General features: G+C 44.2%; 1 protein-coding gene across 1 annotated transcript in view; it reads right to left on the reverse strand.

Annotated features, from left to right (window-relative positions):
• The window catches only part of ADAMTS9 (ADAM metallopeptidase with thrombospondin type 1 motif 9), a 934,075-nt gene that overhangs the window by 634,623 nt on the left and 277,696 nt on the right, over positions 1 to 21,756 (reverse strand). Inside the window, 4 exon segments of the mRNA XM_078661546.1 lie at positions 7,373 to 7,477; positions 7,701 to 7,842; positions 16,712 to 16,858; positions 20,202 to 20,307. Of these exon segments, the coding sequence (XP_078517672.1) occupies positions 7,373 to 7,477; positions 7,701 to 7,842; positions 16,712 to 16,858; positions 20,202 to 20,307 (500 nt within the window).

Raw genomic sequence — 21,756 nt, forward strand, 5'->3', positions numbered from 1 at the left:
ATCTGTTCCCCAGCAGCACTCCTCCCACACCTTTGAAGTGAAGCTTAGCTTCACTTCAAAGGCCCCTGCTGCTTCACACCCTCATCGCCGCTCTCCCCGCTCCGCCCCCTCCCCTGCCCGCCGTGTCGCATTTCTCCTCCTCCCGCCCCTTCTCTGCCTTCCCTCCGTCTTGTTTTCCTAGCACCCTCCCACCCCCCACCCCCACCCCCCTGTCCCCTACCAGCCTCCACTGAATGTTCCGATTTTTCTGTGAAAGTAACTGGGCTCGTGAGAAGTTACGCTTTTCTCCTTCCAGTCCTAATGTGCATTGAGTGCGGCTCCGGCAGCTTCCAGTTCTGCAGCACTTCGTCTATTGCTTTTGGAAAGCTGCATTTCTGTAATTTTGGCTCTCCCCGCTCCGCCCCCTCCCCTGCCCGCCGTGTCGCTTTTCTCCTCCCCCCCCTCCCCTTCCCTCCGTCTTGTTTTCCTAGCACCCTCCCACCCCCCACCCCCCACCCCCCTGTCCCCTACCAGCCTCCACTGAATGCTCCGATTTTTTATACCAGTCTCAGTTTTCATAAAATACGTGGTGGCGGGGAAGAGGGAATGGCAAGCTGGCTTATATTTTTACATATTCTAAAATTTCCAAGTAACGGAAAATGTGTAGTATTGAAGCCCAACTTCACTCAGTTTTGCTCCTTTTTTGTATGTAAACAACTGAGAATTAAGCACAGATGTTGTGATTTTTAAAAAAAAATATATACGCATCGAGTCCTAAATACATTTTACACACCGAGCACGTGTCCTTTCACTACTGTTTCCCCCTTTAGCGTGCTTCTGATTTCAAAAGAAACTGGAGTTCTTTTACTTCTGCTTGTCACACCACTTAATGTAGTAGTACTCTGTGCTGCAGGTAAACCGCAGATGTGGCCTAACGACCAGAGCTGCCATCTAAGTCACGTAAATACAAAACATGTTGCATTACAAATGCTATAGGTGTCACATTCGCGAAAGTTATAACTATTGGCATTGTAAATGACAAAGCTATCAATTTAGCTATTTTAAAAACAAACACATAAATAAAAATGTTCATTTACAAGACCAATAGCTACAACTTTTCTAATGCGAGACCTATTGCATTTCCAATGCTTGTTTCAGTGGGTGTCATGCGGTCCCGATATATTTAGCTGATTACACAGTGAAAGTGGTTCCAGTGTTGACTATGTTTCCTTTTTTCCGGCATGTCGTGTTTAAATAATATCCACTTCACCCTTCAGTGTTTTAATGGTGAATAGCATGCCTTTGTTTGGACATGCTCACATTGAATTTCCTTGTGGCAAGAATCAATGTGATGGGTGAGGGCATATCGTGGTAATACACGTAATCATTAGATTAGGGTGAAAAGACCAAGGATATCCTTGACCGATGTTAATTAGACAGAGATAGTGCACTCAACAAAGTGCCGAACTTACTGGTTGCTAATTATAGCTGGACCCCATGGAGACTGTGCGGGGGCCTGTAAGTGAGCGTTCTGTTTGCGAGGTCCGTCAGGGGATATCGATATTTGATCGTATTAGACTATACTGCGGACCGCAAACCCAAAACCCAGCCACTTACTTGTCACTTAATGGCGGCCCGCCATAAACCTGTCTCAAGACCACACGGAGTCCCGTCGATGCCAATGGGCGACCTGTGGTCTGTTTAAAAAGGCCGGTTTCGCGGCGTGGGCGGCGGGCAAGCGTAACTCGTGCGTCGTGATCAGATGATCACGGTGGTGGGAGGGCGTGCGTCCGATCCCAGTTGTAGGGATCGTGTGTAAAAACATCACTGTTTGTGTTGCTAGCCAGGGGGCGTATCCAAAGATACCCACTGTTAAAACAAATTGTTAAACTTTATTAGACCCGTCGATGGTTGTTAACATGGGGGCAGAGAGGGGAAAAATGTATGTGCCAACAGTAGGTTTTCACCACAAGTTTAAACGGAAAAACAATAATGTTTCCAGTCACACAGAAAGCGGTGATCTCAGTAACGCAAAAGAAGGGTAAGCCTGTAACTGCATGGCTGGACAGGGTGGTAGTTTTTTGTTTCTGTTGATTCTTTACTTAGACAGTGGCTTTTCCCCGGGGTGTAGGAGAGTCAGATTGGCTCTCTCAAGTGCTGATTTTTCTAGTATTTTTCTTGGGGTGGAATGAGAGGGGAACCCTATCTACAATCGTTAACCACTGCTCTTAAGGACAGAAGCAGCTTAATTGTTGTTATACAGTATTATTCCTTTTTTTGACAGTGTACCAAGGTATATTGTCATTTCGGCAGGAAGCAGTTAGATTATTGTTATGCAGTATTATTCATCTTTTTTTGATAGTGTACCAAGGTATATTGTCATTCAGGCCGGAAACGTTGGTTGACAGTCTGTATACACAGCGTTGTTCTTTTTCAAAGAGACGTTCTGTGAGATGTTCTCCTGATTTTACTACTTCTATTATAGTCCACCGTATGTCGTTGGTGGTGTGATTCATGGTCAGGAAATGTTCAGTCAGTTTGGTGGTTATCTTTTTGCACCTGATCGTGCTTCTGTGTTCACAGATGCGTTGTTTGACTTTTCTCCCGGTCATGCCTACGTACCGTAGACCACACGGACAAGTGATGAGATATACGACATTGTGGCTATTGCAATTTGTGTGAGATCTTTGTGTACAGATCTTATTCACCTCTAGATTCAGTGTTTTTGTCGCTGTGGTTAAATGACACACAATGCAGTTACCACACGGGGAAGTGCCCAGTCACGCTGGGAAGGCCCCAAGCGTTGAGTACTGTCGTGTTTACCTCTGTAGTATGTTGTCTGGGGCGTGTGTTCACCAGTGTGTCATTGATACTCCTGGCTCTTTTAAATGAAAAAAATAGTTTTTTTTCCAATGGAGATGTCCGGTATTAAGTATACTCCAGTTTTTGTTTATCGATTTTTTGTACAAGATTCGATAAGGTATTGTATGTGGTTACACACACGTTAAAGGTGTGCAGGGAGGCCCAAATTGCTGCCTTACAAATATCAACAACAGGAACACCTCTAGCCAAAGCAGAAGAAGAAGACTTAGCTCTGGTGGAATGAGCTCTAATACCTTCAGAAGGCTCCTTCTTGGACAGGGGGCGTAGCAGATCTTGATACACAAGAAGATCCACTTGGAGAGAGTTCGCTTGTGAACAGCTTTTCCTTTCCTCTGACCAATGTAGCCCAAGAAGAGCTGATCATGCAGCCTTAGTTCCCTGTTCCTGTCCAGGTAAAAAATGACCGCCCTCTCAGGGTCCAGGCGATGTCTCTCCTCCTCCTTGGAAGGGTAAGGTGGAGGATAGAAGGTAGGTAAGGTAATGGATTGTCCTAAATGGAAAGGAGTAACCACTTTAGGCAGGAAAGCAGCCCTGGTCTTAATAACTATCTTTTCTGCATAAATGGTCAAGAATGGAGGTTTAGAACTCCTGACCGAGGTAATAGCGATCAAAAAAGACATTTTGAAAGAAAGAAGCCTCAATGGACAATCTATGAAGAGGCTCAAATGGAGAACCCATCAGAAAAGTAAGAACAAGATTTAAATCCCTCTGAGGCATAATAAAAGGAGTGGGAGGAAACTTATTGGTGAGGTCCTTAATGAACCTCATAACTACAGGAGATTTAAACAAAGATGGCTGGTCCGGCAAACAAATTAAAGCCGACAAATAACTTTAAACTGTAGCCACAGCACAACCCTGCTGAGCCAAGGTAAGAGAGAAACTCAGCACATCAGACAAACAAGCCTTCAAATGGTCAGTGGACTTCTCTCCATGCCACTTCACAAATTTGACCACCTGGAGGAATAAATAGATGTGGTGGAGTGTCTACTGGATGATAAAATAACATCCACCAAATCCGGTGGGAGAGAAAAAGAACTCAGGTTGCCCCGTTCAATCTCCAGGATGAAGGTGCGTACTCTAAAGGTGGGGGTGTAGAACCTGTCCCTGCGATTGCAAGAGGTTTGCCCTGAAAGGGAGACGGAGCGACGGGTGCAATGAGAGGTGAAGTAGATCTGTTTACCACACCCTTCTTGGCCAATCCGGAGCAATCAATATGACTTGGGTCCAGTCTTGGCGAATCTTCCTCAGAACTCGAGGAATCAGAGGTATGGGGGGAAACGCGTAGAGGAGTTGCGAGCTCCAATTCAATTGAAACGCGTCTCCAGTGCTCCCTGCATCGGTTACTGGAGACTGCAGAACAACGGGCAGTGCGCATTCTCGCGAGTGGCAAAGAGGTCCAACCTAGGAAATCCCCACCTCTTGAAGACAAGATGGACTGGATGAAGCTGCCACTCGTGATCGGCTGAGTAACGGCGGCTGAGACTGTCCACACGAACATTCAGCACACCGGCCAGATGATTTGCCACTACACAAATCTGATGGACGTGAACCCAGGACCAAAGTCGCAGAGCCTCTCTGCAGAGACAAAACAACCCTACCCCACCTTGCATCGCGGTAGTGTTGTCCATAAGGACCTGAACTGACTGACCACGAAGGGAAGGAAGGAAGGCCTTCAGTGCCAAACGTATCACCCTCAATTCCACAAGGTTGATGTGAAGCAACCTTTCCTCTGGAGACCAAAGACCTTTGACCTCCAGATCCCCCAGATGAGCACCCCACCCTAGAGTGGAGGCATTCATGATCACTGTGGCCACCGGTCCAGGGAAGACATGGCTTGGCAGTTTGGGCTGGACTGTTCCCATGAGGCACAGGGTCAAAACTGATTTGCATATAGCCATGTCTGAACTGGGGTGGAGTGGTGAGCAAAATAACGATGGATTAAACCCAGATCTGTGACTGGGGGTGAATGTTTTGCCAATGAGCAACATTCCGTCCATCATCTTGTGTGTTTTGCTGTTCGCCCTATGTGGGAAGGGTATGCCCAGACGTGGGTCCCGTGCTCACTACGCCACTGGAGTCAAGCTATCCTGGCTGATGACGGCTGATAGCCAGAAACCGGTCCTAGGATGCTTGATTCCGGTCCAGGGAAGACATGGCTTGGCAGTTCGGGCTGGACTGTTCCCATGAGGCACAGGGTCAAGACTGATTTGCATATGGCCATGTCTGAACTGGGGTGGCATGGTGAGCAAAATAACGATGGATTAAACCCAGATTTGTGACTGGGGGTGAATGTTTTGCCAATGAGCAACATTCCATCCATCATCTTGTGTGTTTTGCAGATTCAACAGAGTAGCCTGAACATCAGGAGAAAATCCAGAAGATCTGAGCCAGGCTTGCCTCCTCGTTGCAACTGAAGAACCCATTACTCGGGCAACCAAGTCTACAGTGTCCAAACCCGACTGAATGACTAGTCGGGAGCTGCCCGAGAATCCAAAAGAGCCTCAAGAAAATGGACCTGATCATCCTCAGGAAGTTTAGGGGCCAACTGCTTAACAGAGTCCATAAAGCCATTATTGAACCTCCTAAGCAAGCAAGTGGCGTTAATTGACTTCAACACCATGCTTGCTGAGGAAAACACTTTCTTGGTCAATTGCTCCATCTTCTTAGACTCCCTATCCCCTGGGGTGGTAGGTAAGGACCCAGACGATTGCTTAGAGCAAGAAGCCTGAATCACCAAGCTTTCCGGAGATGGGTGTGCAGATAGAAAAGCTTGGTCTCCAGGAGCTTGTCAATACCTCCTTGCAATTGACCTGGAAACTGCAGGAGCAGTCAAGGGCTTTTGCTACACATCCAAGATAGGCTTGTCAACGACTTATTGAAAGGCAGAAGAGGCTCACTAACAGATGAAGTATTAAGCACTTCAGTAAAAATATTTGACTTAACTTCTGCTGAAGACAACTGAAGATCCAACAACTCATCAGCTTTCCTAATCACCATATGATAAGGAGCAACATCCTGTGAGATGACAGTCTTTGGTGAAGAGAGCGCACACTCTGGGGAAGTATCTAAACCACTGGCCTCCTGTAGGCCCTCAAATTCGAATATCTCTCCTTCCTCCTGTTCCAGCCGATACTCATACTCTTCTAGCAGTCTTTGTGCATCCCTCATGAAATGGTGCTTCGGGATCGGCGTCAGGGGATCGGATGCTGCGCCCGAGACAATGGAGCTGGCGTTGAAGGAGGACCTTCAGAAACAGGCAACGCCGTGGAACAAATCCAAGATGGCGCCGATTTGTCACCAGATGGAGTTTGAGGATTCGGGGTCGAAAACCTCGGTGCTGGAAACAGCCATGATGGAGCTGTCTGCATAACAGGCACAAAAGGTGCCTAGGCGTACTGTTGGGGGGACACCCAGGTTAAAGGCAGGCGGACCCACAGGGCCAGAAGGCGCGCCAGTAGGGTAGGATGCCCTGGCAAACATGCCAAAGATTGCATTTAGGAAATACTAGGGATCCGCTCTAGGTCCTGGAAAAGGAGGGTAGGAATCTGGACCTCCTTGATTAGGATCCATCCGAGGCTGAACTGGAGGCTGAGGCTGCATAGTCGGTGAGGATGACACCCGCTCAGGCGAAGTCACAAGTACAGGAGAAAACTCCCTGGGCGCCGGAGACCCTCTGGGCGTTGAAGAGCCTCTTGATGCTGGCGAACCACTTGGAGTCGGCGAGTGGATCGGAGTCGCCTGCGGAAAAGGAGAAGGCAACAGAGAAACAAAGTCCTTTCCCCGGCATCGCTGAACAGGTGAAGCCGACCTCGAAGCCTTGCCCTTCAAAGAGCGTCGTCAAGAACTGTGTCTCCTCTTTGACTTCTTATGCTTCTTAGACTTCGAAGTATGCGAGGTCGACGACTTTGAGGGTGTGGGTCTGTAATAGACATGTGACCACCACACTTCCTGTAGGGCTTGAAACCAGACTTCTTCGAAGTACCCATTTCTACAGAAAGTTAAAGAAGACACGAAGAAACAAACTAATCTCATTGAAAACAGAGAGTCCCAGAAAAAATACATTACGCGTCAACGGTGTGGAAAAAAGGGAACTGACGTCAGCATGCCGACTAGGTCTTCTTATGGCTCCGATGACATCATACGGAGTCACGAGCGGAGCCGTGCTATTATGACCTCCTCGTCGACGTGGGAGAGCTAGGAAAAGAATTTCCGCGGAAATGCTGGCGCAGGGGTTATTCAAAAGGTGAGGAATCCACAGGCAGATTTATGCATCAGAATAATAAAACTTTGTTCTGTTATTATAGTTACTGTAAGCTATTACTTCTTCCAACTAAGATCAGCTATTATAAGCGTAGAATACAGTTTAAAGAGAGGAGAGCTGCTATAGAAAAGAGGTCTGGTTCAGTCATGTAACTCGCAAGCAGGTAAATTAGACAATAAAAAGAAATGGTAACTGCATTTCACATTTGGGGAACTTCTTGTAAGGTTGCTTTAGGTCAGATTTACTGACCTTTCCGGGTTCACATGCAGTCCCATCTGCCCAAGGCGTGTGCTGGGTGCGACATCCTTTGTGAGCGCCCTCCGTGTTGACGCACCAGAGGCGTCTGCACTGCATCTGCTTAATGTTGTAAAAATAATAAAGATTCAAATACAATTCAATGTTCTCTATGTAATACAATCAAGCTGAGACTACCATTTCAGAGCGGTTCAATTCCTGCTAAAAAGCTTAAAGTACACTTAAAAATGTGGTACAAAATCAGATATCAACTTTCACTTTAATAAGCATGTAATCCATATTTTTACACCATGATTTTGAAAACGCCTCTAACAGTACTAACCATTATTGGGCACATCTGAGATCCTGGTCCAAAAATTAACTCACATTGTTTATTAACATTGTACATTAGACCTGGAAGTTGTTGTGGCAAAGTGTATCTTCTTGATACTGGTTCATCAAGTAAACATTCCCCATAACCAGTGCTGGAAAAAAAGGGAGAGCGAATATTTACCGAACAGATAATTCAATAATTTAGAATCACAATCATAGCAGCAATGTTGTTTTTTTCTATTTTTGCACAAAGCCCATAGACCGAGTTCTCAAAATTAAAAGAAAATGTATTAAGTAAAAGCTCTTGAATAACAGCAAGACCAATATAGAGACGATATAAATCCGGTCTTCATTTTATTATTTCACATCTTAGAGACGCAGGGTAAAATCCTAATGGCACACGTTTACAGTAATTGCTAAAGTCATTCTTGTGTTTATCAGAGCGAAACAAAAATAATGAAGCTAATTAGCATTGCTAGCAGTTGTCTCTTTATGGAAGACACAATTCATTTTCAGCACTGTAAAATGATATTCGCGAGAAGTTATTGCTGCAAACCTTTTGCAAACGGAGTCACATTTTCTGCGAAACCACCTATGCGGAATTGTATTAGTTTATGTTAACAAAGCCATTCATCACCGGTGATAAGATGATGGAAGATCTTAGGTGGCATCACCATAGGATGTTAAAGAATTGACACAATAATGTTACGGTCTGAGCAATTACTTAGGAAGACAGTTATTTTCAGATGTTCAGTGGAACTCTTCTGGATGACCAGTTCATCAAAACTACACCGCGATCAGCCTTCCCATAGAAGAAGTAGCTAAAAGCACGAATTCACCAGGAATACACAATGAAAAAGAATAATAAAAAAAGATCAAAATGGGAACCGCATGAGGTAAAACATGGCATGAATGGAACACAGGCGTAACATAGGCCCCTGCAGCTCCTGCGATGCAGGGGTGCCCCAAAACATAGACTGAACCCCCAATCGTTTATGGATTACTTAATCAGCCCAACACCGATGAATAGCTTTGAGATATGGGAGACTTGATGGCCCCTCATCATTTTTTGCAGGGGGGCCCATCACTATGGCAGCGATGGCTCCTCCGCTAAGGTGGAGGAGCATCGCCGCACTAAGAGAAGTGGAAAAAGGAAAAATAAAATTAGAATAAAACATTATCGTTTTATTTTTAGTATGGGCTTACGGGCGGGGTGGGGCGGGGCTGGGCTGGGGACTGAGGGAGGAGGAGTGGTTGGTGCACAGTAAGTGCGCATGACAGTCTGGCCGGCTGTCTTAGGCCTTCCAAACAGTCATGCACACTTAGTATTTCTCCACCTGGCTGTGTTGCACAGCTGGGTGGAGAACAGTCCCAAGGCTCCCAGGCACTGTCTAAGCGGCCAAACAGGTCACTCAGGCCAATCACAAAGCTGCTGTCATGCTGGTGACAGCACCGTCGTGATTGGCTTAGGGAAGCCTGTGTGCTGCCAGGAGCCAGTAAGAGAAGATGACAGAGGAGAAGCTGCAGCCATAATCAGGTAAGTGATATTTTCCTTTTTTATTATCCAACCCCACCCAACCAGCCCCATTCTGTAGCAGCCACCACTACACTATGCATTCAGTCACTAACGAAACTGTAGGAAAGTGGCTCTATATATACACTGGACCAAAGTAAGGTACAGTGTGTATAGAGTCCCCAGTCCCCAGAGGTTTGGCAGAGGCTAAAGTTAGATATAACCTTACTCTCTAAAGTGGTAGCTTGGTCGAGCAGTAAGGCAGTATCAGAGGACAGTGTAAAGCATTTGTTGTACACACTCAGTCAGCAAATGGTCTCACACACTCAAGAACTGAACTCTAGGTCAGTGGTTTTGCATTAAAATATATAGTTGTTTTATTTTAGAACCAACAAGGTATCAAAATATACTTTCTCAGGATGAGTTACTTTAGTTAAATACTTTTCAAATAGGCAATAGACTTTTTGAATGGAATAGTTACAGTTTGTTGCAATAGGCAACACAATTTCAAACACAAGGCAACATTGAGCTCATTGGGAATATCTGGTTAAATGCAATTGCTTACTTTGTAGATTACTTTTCATATCGCCATTGTCTAACCCAGGGTGGTGTGGAGTGGAAAAACTATGGATTTGGGCCCAGATCTTTGGACTGGGGTGAATGTGTGACATTGATCCACATTCTGTCCATCACTGTTGTGTTTGCAATTACCGCTCTAAGTGTACTGGGGATGCTCAGACGTGAGTCCCAGGCACTCCACACCACTGGAATCAAGCTAGCCGGGCTGATGAGAGGTGTTACCTCGAAACCGGGCCGGTCCTCGGATGCTTGTTTCCGTTCTGGGAAGGACATGGCTTTTGTAGTTCGGACTGGACTGTTCCCATGGGGCACAGGGTCAGCGCTGATTTGCATATCGCCATTGTCTAACCCAGGGTGGTGTGGAGTGGAAAAACGATGGATTTGGGCCCAGATCTTTGGACTGGGGTGAATGTGTGACATTGATCCACATTCTGTCCATCACTGTTGTGTTTGCAATTACCGCTCTAAGTGTACTGGGGATGCTCAGACGTGAGTCCCAGGCACTCCACACCACTGGAATCAAGCTAGCCGGGCTGATGAGAGGTGTTACCTCGAAACCGGGCCGGTCCTCGGATGCTTGTTTCCGTTCTGGGAAGGGACATGGCTTTTGTAGTTCGGACTGGACTGTTCCCATGGGGCACAGGGTCAGCGCTGATTTGCATATCGCCATTGTCTAACCCAGGGTGGTGTGGAGTGGAAAAACGATGGATTTGGGCCCAGATCTTTGGACTGGGGTGAATGTGTGACATTGATCCACATTCTGTCCATCACTGTTGTGTTTGCAATTACCGCTCTAAGTGTACTGGGGATGCTCAGACGTGAGTCCCAGGCACTCCACACCACTGGAATCAAGCTAGCCGGGCTGATGAGAGGTGTTACCTCGAAACCGGGCCGGTCCTCGGATGCTTGTTTCCGTTCTGGGAAGGACATGGCTTTTGTAGTTCGGACTGGACTGTTCCCATGGGGCACAGGGTCAGCGCTGATTTGCATATCGCCATTGTCTAACCCAGGGTGGTGTGGAGTGGAAAAACGATGGATTTGGGCCCAGATCTTTGGACTGGGGTGAATGTGTGACATTGATCCACATTCTGTCCATCACTGTTGTGTTTGCGATTACTTTTCTAACCACAGGACTGGATCCTAGATGCAGTCCCGGGACATGAGCTGTAAACAGTTAAGTAAAAGCGTTTTGGTTAGAGTAGTGATTTTAAGGAATATTATTGTATTTTAAAAGTTGACACAGAAACTTTTTCAGCTAAAATTACCAATGTTATCCTATGGAAGGAAATTAAATTTGGAGGTAAAGTAGGTCCACGTTACTTTTGTAATCCAGTACTGGATCCCTAGGTTCAGCACTGGGACCTCTATCTAAAACAGGTTAGTAATTACGTTTTGGTAGTTGGTATGATTTTTAAAGAATATTTGTAGTTTTCAAAAATCGACACAGAAGAAATTTCACAGAAAAACCGTCAATGGTTTCCTATGGAAGAAAATTCAGGTTACTGGTAAGTACGGTTAAAATTACTTTTCAGAGTTGGTGCAGGGCTAAAAGGTGCAGCACTGAGGTCTCTCCTGATAACAGGTGAGTAAATCGGAATTCGTTGTTCGGCTGATTTTAGGTGAATATTTTAAAGTTCCAAAACTCCACACACAAGAATTTCCAGGTGAAACTAGTCAATGTTAGCCTTTGGAAGAAAAGTGAGTTAACGGCTTTTAGGTAAGTACTCGACTGGCAGAGTTAAGTTTCTGGGAATAGACTCAGGGGTCTCCCAGGGTCAGGTAGGTACGGTTGGTACACCCTCAGGGGCAGCCGGGTACAGAGGTAGTTAGGCACAATGTTATCCAATGAGAGTCAGTGGGCCTTCGGTTGGTGGCTGTGGGAGCTGGACTACTGGCCACTTGCTCAGGGCAAATGGGGAAGTAGGATAGGACACAGGTTGCACTGCCAGGGGCACTTGGGCGGCTGGGTGCAGGGTGCTTTTGAACCGTCGGGCGCTCAATGTCACTCAATGGAGATCTTGAAAAGGGAACAAAGGCTGCAGGCTCGGGGACGGTGGATCTTCTGGAGCGACCAACACTTTGAGGGGTAAGTTGGGATCTTGGAGGGTAGGTAGGCACACCGGAGTTGGGCACAGGCGGCCGGGGGGCTCCGGGTGCAGGGGTGTCTTTGGATGTCGGGAAATCTTACCCTGTGCTGGGGTTCCTGGTTCTGAGTCTGCAGGCATCGTCTGGGTCGTCGAGGAGGGTCCTTGGGCACTGGATTCCAGGTCAGAATCACCAGGGGGATGTCCTCAGGGTCTTTGTCCATTTGGGCACAGGCCGGGCTCGCGGCTGCAGAGTGGGCTGGATTCGCGGTTTCTGGCTGGCACCAGGGGTATTGCTGTTTGAGCAGAGCCACTGCTCGTGGGAGTCCCAGGCTCTAAGAGGGTCAAGGCAGGCAGGTCCTCCGGGGTTCTTGGGGATGCTGTCATCAGGAGACACCGGGATTTAGCAGCAGCAGGCTCAAGGATCAAGAGGCCTGTAGGGCTGGGGCCAAGTCAGTTGGTGTCGTCCTCTTGTTAGCAGCTGCACGGCAGGTCTCCTTCTTCTTTCTTGTTTCGAAATCGGGATCTCAGGAAGGAAGGTTCAGGGTACCCCTAAACACTACATTTAGGGGCGTTACAGGTAGGGGAAGGGCAGGGACCAATATTCCGCTCTTCTCCTGTGGGAGGGGGGCAGGAGGCTATCTCTGATTGGGCAGGGCTCCCCATCCTCAAGATGGCCGGAGTTGTGCTTCACCTCGCCTCTTCCACCTGAGGGGTGGAGTTGGCACAGGCTTCCCGCCAGAGTGGGGGTCAGAACTGGTGGGGGCCAGTTGCTGAGTACAGCAAGTGGTCTGAAGAAGCTCACAAAGGCGGTATGCCTTTGAAGCTTACCCCTGCCCATCCTGGGGGAGGAGGCCTAGCACCTCGCCCAGGATGTGCATTGTTGCAGGCCCAGGAGAGCGGGGGCTCTTCACCCAGGGGGTCCAGCAACATGTCTGCTGTGTGGCAGCCTGGGCAGCCTCTCAGACCAGACGTGAATTGTAGCTTAGGTTTCAGGGGGCATCTCTAAGATGCCCTCTGTAGTGCATTTTACATTAAATCCCACACTGGCATCAGTGTGGTTTTAATGTGCTGAGAAGTTTGATATCAAACTTGTCAGTCTTCAGGGTAGCCATTATGGGGCTGTGGAGTTCGTAAGGACAACCTCCCAGCACCATATACTCTTAATGGCATCACTGCACTTACAGTGCCGAGGAATGGCCCTGGGTACTGTTGGGGCACAGGGCTCATGCACCTGTGCCCACACCACTGGCATATGGCACCCAGCTAGAGGGGCGACTGATGTATGCCAGGGCAGTGGGTTTGTGGGCATGGCACACAGGGATGTGTGCTATGGCGACTCTTTGTTTAGGTCTGCACCAGGACACTCAGGCTGCCAAGGCAGGGTGTGGGTGGCAGGGTGCAGGGCCCCTAAGGGTGGTACAATAAGTGCTGCAGCCCTTAGGGCTCTTCTCTGGTCCCAATGCCCTGGGTACCATTTACCAGGGGCAGACATGTGGCCAGAGATGCCAATTGGTTTCAGCTTTAATACAGTTTTAGGGAAGGAACACAGGCCCTGGGCACCTGATTGGCAGGAGCCCAGGGCACACTCAGTCAAAGCACATCAGCAATTCAGCAAAAAGTGGGGGCATACCATGCAAGAAAGATGGCGCTTTCTCACAGAAACACACAGTAAACTTGCTGTGAACGAAATCAATGAGGAGAGGATCATCAATAGATAGTGACTTAGACCAGCAAGAGAGAAGGCAAGGACGCACCAGATAGAGTACAGAAACTAAGTATTAACCTCTTCGATGTCAAAGTCCCTCGCAGTGCGGGAGAATTTGATGCGTGCGCAGATCAGATGGCCCCTGGCCATCCGACGCACACGCCCACCGTGACGTCGGACGGCCGGGGCCGTCCAACGCATGGAAAGGATTAAAAATGGGGAGAAAAAAAAAGAGTGGAAGTGGGAGGGGTAGGGAGAACAAGTGGTTGGAGAGAGAGCAAGGAAAGAACACATTCTTCCATGGAGGGCTGAAAGAAAAATAAATAAGTCCCCACAAGAAAGAAAAATAAATAAAAAGTCCCCACAAGGAATAGGCACAGCTTCCAGTTCAGTGTAAGATTCAGCTTCAAAAAACATTGTATATCTGATCATAGTTAAGGGATTTCAAAACAGGAATTGCTAAATGCCAAACTGCAAACCTAGGTAGGCCTTCTGGTCAATCTCAATACAGATCATATTTCGTGGTTGCCTTCTGAAGTCAACAGAACAAACTGTTTATAATATATACATTCTTGATAATACCAAGCTAAGCCTAGAACAGCTGGGTCCTAGGTTTGGCTTGTCAGGGTTCCTCAATCAATGAAGGCTGGAATATTAATCTGGAGAGACTGAAACCCCCAATCACATATTTGGTGTATTGTATGACCTTTTCCAACATGCCACCTAATTGTTTTGATGATCAGGATTGCTCCTTGTAGTGTCTCAAGACAATTTCTAGGATTTGGAATTGTTCTTCCCAGCAGCATTAAACAGAAAAGTATTATCCAATACCCATCACAGAAAATTCACTATGCCAGCTACAACTTTGTTCACCACTTTTTTCTACATCTATAAACCTTTTCTGTCATTTCTTACAAGTGAGTCCAACAGTATACATATAACTGTCTCTGCCCGATTTCTTAGTTAGCTCAGTAACCTAAAGAATTTGAGGTGAATCTGTTAGCTAATGGGAGTAAGGCCATTATGTGGTGTTGGAGGTGAGGCCAGTAAAATATAGAACACAAAATATTCAAACATTTCACCACCATGTGCAAACATATTTGTTAGGTGCTAATTGGGCATGAAGGAGAACACAGTGAACCTGCCCAATTGTTGATTTTTTAAATGCTCATTTAAAAAATAAAATAAAACATACTTTATTGAAATTTTACAGTACCAACCCGGCACAGGGCCGGCAGGATGCACCTGATAACAAAGAATCCAAGAATCAACAACAATAAAAATATCAAAGGATACTGTTCTTATATAAAACATGAGAAAACAAACAAAGAACTGCGCACAGACTTCCCCACAACCCCCACAAAGGCAAGCAGGATTCAAAATACACATATGACCAAGTTAAGGAAAGAGCAAATTTGACCTGTGGACCCACAAATTACTCAGGAGACCATTTCAAAGGGGATTGCGAGGGCGGAGGAAGGTCAACACCACGATAAGTAGCCACCGGGAGGACCAGATCTTTCTATGTTTTAGGGGGCATCCCCTCACTTGGACCACCACTATCTTGGCACCCATACAATTATCTAACCCTTTTCCCTGACCCTGAGCCAAAACAATCATGTTGTGGAAATTGTATAAGTCTTCTCTTGTGCACTTACTTCGTGGAAGTGCTTGATTGGGCACTTTTCACTGAATCCTTCCCGGAAGAGGGGGTATCTCCTTTAGAAAGAGGAAAATTCTCTTTCGGGCCCATGCATCAAAGTAGGCTTTTGCGAGTCCTTAATTGCGATTATTAAGGAATTGCAATTAAGGACTCGCAAAAGCCTATGCATGTAGGAATCGCTATAGAAATGGTGATTCCTAAACATTCCTTAATTGCGACTCGTAGTCGCAATTAAGGAATGACTTCCCATTCATTCCTATGGGCCTGTAAGCCCATAGGAATGAATAGGAAATTGCATGCGCAATTTGCGAGTACCAGTAGGTAGGTGCAATTTCAAGGGTGCAAGGGTGTCAAAATGACACCCTGTTGCACACCTGAAATTGTGATGCGCACACATGTTGCGCACTAAAATTAAAAAAAATACATTTTAGTGCATTTTTCTAAGTTTTTGCAAATTACAGAGAAGTTGGATTTGTCTGTAATTTGCAGTCCCACATAGCGAAATCGCTATTTAGAAGTGCTTCAAGCATTGCATTTAAGGAATCACAAATTGCGATTCCTTAAATGCAATCGCAATTTAGGAATTCGCAAATAATTGCGAATTCTTAAATTGTGCATAGGAAACACGTTCATGCATCTGCAGAGGCCAATTTGCGATTGCAAAAACCTTTGATGCATGTAACGGTTTGTCCATAAGGAATAATGTCTACCTCCTTTCCCTGTCCTTTAGAGTTTTAATTGAAAAAGTCTTACAAATAACACACTCTGATGCCCTTTCAAATGGATAAAGGCAATAACTACACTGATAATTTGGATAATTTGTGTAAATCTACTTGTTATTGCAAGATGAAAAGGGTTTAAACAGAGACTTCCTTTCTCGGTCAGCCATGGTGAAAATGGGTGATAGTCTCGACAAAGGTCTCCCTGCTCCATGAAATAGTTATTTTTCCCCAAAACAACACAGAGTACCTCAGTGCTGAAGATAGGGTCGGTTCAAACCCAGGGCAGATCAAAATGGTAACAATTTCAGGTTCTCTGTAGGCTCAGATCACAGCTCTGCCTGGAGACGCCCTCACACTAGATGCAGCAGAAATCAGAACAATGGTAGCCTCTAGGGGGAGTAGGAGAGTTCAAGCTTCTAACTCATTGGCTGGAATTTGGGTTCTTTCAAATGAGTTGGATGTGCTACTAAAGATAAAAAGTCATTTCAAGTCTATGGCCCTCTTGCATTATATACCTATGCTGTATATTTTTACACAGTTTACTGCTATATTAATTTTCTGGGAATTCTCAGTCTGAAGACGGGGAACGATTTAAGCATGTGAATATATAAAAGATCCAATGTTGGAGAATATTCAATTGTCTTTAACATCCTTAGGAATGGACAGACGACATGAGCTTTAAAATTTAGCAATGTGAAACGCATATATATTTGCATTATCAAAACATTTACATGTTGCTGCATTATACTTACTCTAAAAATTCAGTGAGGTACTTCCTGCTACATTTTGTCCACATCCATGGGTTTGTGTTAAAGTCCAATCTTGGAGCCATCACATACTGCTGATTTTTTCCACCTTCTTCTTTGCACTTATTGCTATCATCATGAGGCATATTGAATCTGTTAAGTAACAAATTGTTGCAGATGGTGATACATTTCCTTCCAATCTTTTAAAACAAAGATTTAAGGATTGTCAAACAATGCCTGTTAATCAGTGAAAGAAGGACTTATGTTTTCATTCACACCACAAACCTTTTCCACAGTGTTAGTTATACATATAAATTGCTGAGTATTTATATTATACTTGAAGTTGTAATCGTTCCAAAACCCTGATGTGTAGTAGAATGTCCCTCTCCTCCCATCCCAAACAACCCATATTTTGTTACTATGAAAGCCCCTAGCATGTTTTCAACTGTTCAACACTATCACTTATTAGTTCAGGAGGTACTTAACATCACCAGTATAATGAAATATCAATGCTTCTGAGACACTAAACAATATTGAATGCATTTCTTCTTTGCATGCAAGCTTTCTCACTTACTCACTTCACTCAAAATAGGGTGAGGCAGCAAATCAGCAGCATGTACCACTCTGCAAACACCACTAATGCAATATTCAACAGATCGAATCATCAGTCTAGAAGAGTAGTTAAAAATCTCTTCCCTCCAGTATCCACTTTTTGCTAAGTGAGTTGGGGTTCTAGAATATTCTAAGACTCATCTTGTTTCTCACTTCTGATATTCATAGAGGCTCTGTTTATTATTTTAGTATTAAAATCGCCTACTAGATGTTGGGCTAGATTCTCGCTAAGCAAAATAGCTATAATTTCCTGCATACTCTCAACTATATCCTTATCAAAAGTACACCCTGGTGGTATACCGAGATTAAATAAAAGCCATTTTCTTTTTCCAATGATTGGAAACATTGTACAAACGATCTTATGTGTATCAAGTACTGACTCATAAGTTTCACAATATCATATTCCAAGGCATATTGATGCATGGTGACTGTCTGGAAATAGATCTACAAAGTCAATATGATGGGAGACAATTCTGATGTTGTCATGTTCTACTGTGCACCTAGGAAAGAATCTACTACCCTTCGCTATCGTGCCAGTAGCATCTACATCTAAAGAGTTAGAAATGACATGGCAAACAAATTTAGACACATTAGGTCGGATTTGACTTTGAGCTTGTCCTGTTCTTTGCGTACATAACCCTCAAGTATGAGAGTTTGAGCATTATTAGGAGGTCCATTTTTTCTTGTTCTTACTCTCCTGTTATGATTACTTTGAATCTTAGTTTGTGTACTCTTTTTTTATGCCCTCGATTTCTTTTTAAGATTCTGTCCTTGTTTTGATTGTGATTTTTTTTTATGGTCCAACTAAGCGTAAATGGTTGGCGGAGTACAATACAGGATAAAGTGATTTGAGGTATGCTTCTTGATTTTGGTTGGAAAGGAGTTTGATTCTTTCAATAATTGCTGCAGAGAATACATCTTCACCCAGTTTAATTAACCCTTCTTAAGTGGGTACTTTTTTGGGAGGCCTATGCCACAGATGTAAATTAAAGTTAAGGACAGGCACAAGCTGATCTTCATTGGATTGTGTGGTTGAAGTACACTTCGAGGGCTCATAAGAACGTGCTCTATGGTCAAGGACCTTCTATGGCCCTGTTTCCACTACTATTGATACCATTGGGGCAATTCAGTGTAAAATTGGAATCCCGGTAACATTCCCTAGAAGCACTGGTGGAATTCAGGTGCTCACTTGCCCCCATTTTAAGGTAGCTTAAGCTTGTAAATGTAGAATATTTTCTTCAGGCCACAGTGAAGCTGCACTTACTGTAGTGGAACATTTCACTTTCCCACGCATTGAAAAGGTATAACAGTCTCTCTGATATATTGTTTGCAGGCACATACACAAATATAGTATTTGCCCCAATACAGAGATTTCAGGTAATACAATCCATCAAGCAGAAAATCAACTGTACCTAATCCAGTGTAAAAGGGAAAACACACATAGATTCCAGTCCCAGTTACTTCTAGGATTCCGACTGTTTTGCAAGTTATGGAAACTGAAAATAGCACTTCAGTGGTGAGACTGTATTGTGAGATTTGTATTTGCCCAGACTTTGATATTTACTTCTGTATTAAGGGGCGCAATCTCTGAGGTTACCTAATAACACTTTATGCACTTCACAGAGAATTTGCTCTTACAAATAGCCATGACATATGTTTGTTACCTAAACATAGCTCCATAAAATCCTAATCAAACGTGCCTAGAGATCAGCTGGACATGACCCTTCTAGGGCACATTATTTTTACAACCACACATTTTACATTGTCCTCATTTTTATTTGTTTATAAAGCATGTTAGCCTAAAATATGTTCGTGGTGAGAGGGGATTAGTCTTATTTTTTGCTTGGCATCAGCATGCCCTACATACAAGCCAAAAATGTAACACAGCATTTCCTTACCATAGAGAACTGAATCTACAAGGCCTTTTCTGTGAGTAGTTTTCTCTTAATCCTAATGTGAATGTCATTTTTTGCTGAATTTCAGACATACTGAATCATTGAAAAAACAAATCTTTAATTGGGCCCATAAAATGACCAAAATAGTGAGGGTCATTCTTACTAGTCACACAGCCCACCATTCTGGGAGTTAGCAGAGTCATGTGCTGGACAAAGCCCTTCAATAAATCCGATCATACATCAGTTTGTAAAATAGCATACTCCTGCGTGAGAACTGCTAGACCATAGAGCAATAAAATAAAAAACCGACACGGATGACTGGAATCTGTTTCTGGATAAGAAACAGATACCTAATGAAGATACAATTACAGTGAAAGGCAGTTGAGTAGTCCAAGTGCCATTTAGAAAGATGTTCATGTCGAGAAGAAGTCGAATCAAAAGGTAGAAAATCTGTAGTATTTGACCCCCTGTAATAAACTTTCAGATATATCAAAAAACCAAGAACATTTTCAGTAGTCCTCTTCTGAAACGGAGACAATTGCAGTTCCCAGGAGTAATTCTGTAATACCTCTCATGCAAAATGTTTGCATGTATAAATGTAACGGCTGAACATTAATGGAACAGTAAATACGATTAAAATTATACTTTAAACCTGTTGTATTCTTTTTTTCTTCAAAAAGAAATATGTTCCCAAGAGAGATACCCCTACCCATACCTTAACAAAGCTTTACGGTGGACCCTCTCAATTGCCATCGGGACAACAAATTCACCCCTGTCCTTGATAGGACTAGTACTCCGACTGAATGCACTGGGATTCTACAGTACAAAAGCCGGCCGATCCACTTCTTTAAATTTTAAATCATGTGCTCCCAACGCAATACTACTACAAACATTTTGGTAAATCCTTACAAATTAACTTGAATCTATTCATTCATCGATAGCAACAACAATGTATACGTTTTCGGTCAAAATATTTACATGAAACATACACATGGCCAAGTTCATGTGCGATTGTAAAAGCTGTACTTAATCCATTATCTTCACTAATTGAACAACTTCTGTATGCATCACAAACTGTGCCAAGTTCAGCCAAACCTGCAGAATGAAAAAGTGAAAAATGTTATGTTCAAATGGATAAATATTTTTAAACAAAATATAAACACTAAAACAATTAAATAAAGACTATTCGTCACACACACACTGCAATGACTTGAATTTGAAATTCACTGCAAATAATGATGACAAAAGCGTTGAATTTCTTGATGCATCTCTGTATGTGAATGAGGGAGGGTTACACACCAAACTACATCGCAAGGCAACAGCAGGCAATTCTATTCTGCATGCGGAAAGTGCACACCCCATCACACTATATGCAGCATACCTTACGGCGAATTCCTTTGAATGCGCAGTATTTGCAGTGAGAAATCTGAACGCGATACATGCCAACATGAGGCCTTCCTTCGTTTTCTTGAACGAGGATACACCAAAACAACATTGAATCAAGCTCTAACTAAAGCTAACTTGTCACCTAGGGAGGAATTATCGATTCCTAAAAAAAGAACGATTAACAGCTTCGTTCCCACCATCACTTGATGCTGATACTGACAAAAGAAATGTAAGACTTATTACGACATTTAGTCAGCAGGAGAGCAAAATACACAGCATTATATATTCTCTGTGGCCAATAGTGTTGACAGATATTACGCTTAAATCAATCCTACCATTTAGAAGAGCTCCCTCCGTGAGGGATGCCCTTGTTAAATCCAGCCCAGAAACTACATCTAAGAACACCTGGCTGACTAAGAAAGGTTTCTTTAAGTGTAATTCATGCCGTGCATGCAAGTTCGCCACCAACAGTGCTGATTACACCACAGCCTTTAGTAAGAAGAGAATTCCCTTTAAGGAACACTTGACATGCTGCACTGAATATGCTGTTTACAAACTACGCTGCACATGCGGCCTCAACTATATTGGAAGCACAAAGCTTCCTGTGCATGAACGCATCCTGCAACATGTAAGAACTATTGTCAACTCGGACCCCAATTAACCGGTGGCGAGGCATTTTAAGTTGGTTCATAATAACAAACTTAAAGATTTGGAGTATACAGTTTTAGGGGCCGTTCCCATTTCCGGACGGGGAGGGAATCGAGAAAAGGCCCTTCGTCAATTAGAGTCACATTTTATACTGTACCTCGATACCAAGATGCCAAACGGCCTTAACAACAGCGAAGACATGTATAACTTTTTATAAATGCGTTCTAAACTGAGCTCTTCCTTTTCCTTTAACCAATCATGATGTTTCTCGTTTTAACTGAATATTGAATCATACTCTGAAACTATGTTCTTGTGTATATATGTAAATAATTCCTGACTTTTCTAAAAATTCTTGGCAATTTGAGGGCAACTCTGTTCAGGCTTGGACAGAGTATATATGCTGCTTTATTATATTTTATAGTGATTTGAATGTTTTGCACTAATTTTGCACAGGTAGTCTGCAACATAGCACTTTACTTTACAGACTGTTTGGCAAGGCTGCATATGCTT

Source organism: Lissotriton helveticus, chromosome 9 (genome assembly GCF_964261635.1).
Source record: "Lissotriton helveticus chromosome 9, aLisHel1.1, whole genome shotgun sequence".
Lineage (NCBI taxonomy): Eukaryota > Metazoa > Chordata > Amphibia > Caudata > Salamandridae > Lissotriton > Lissotriton helveticus.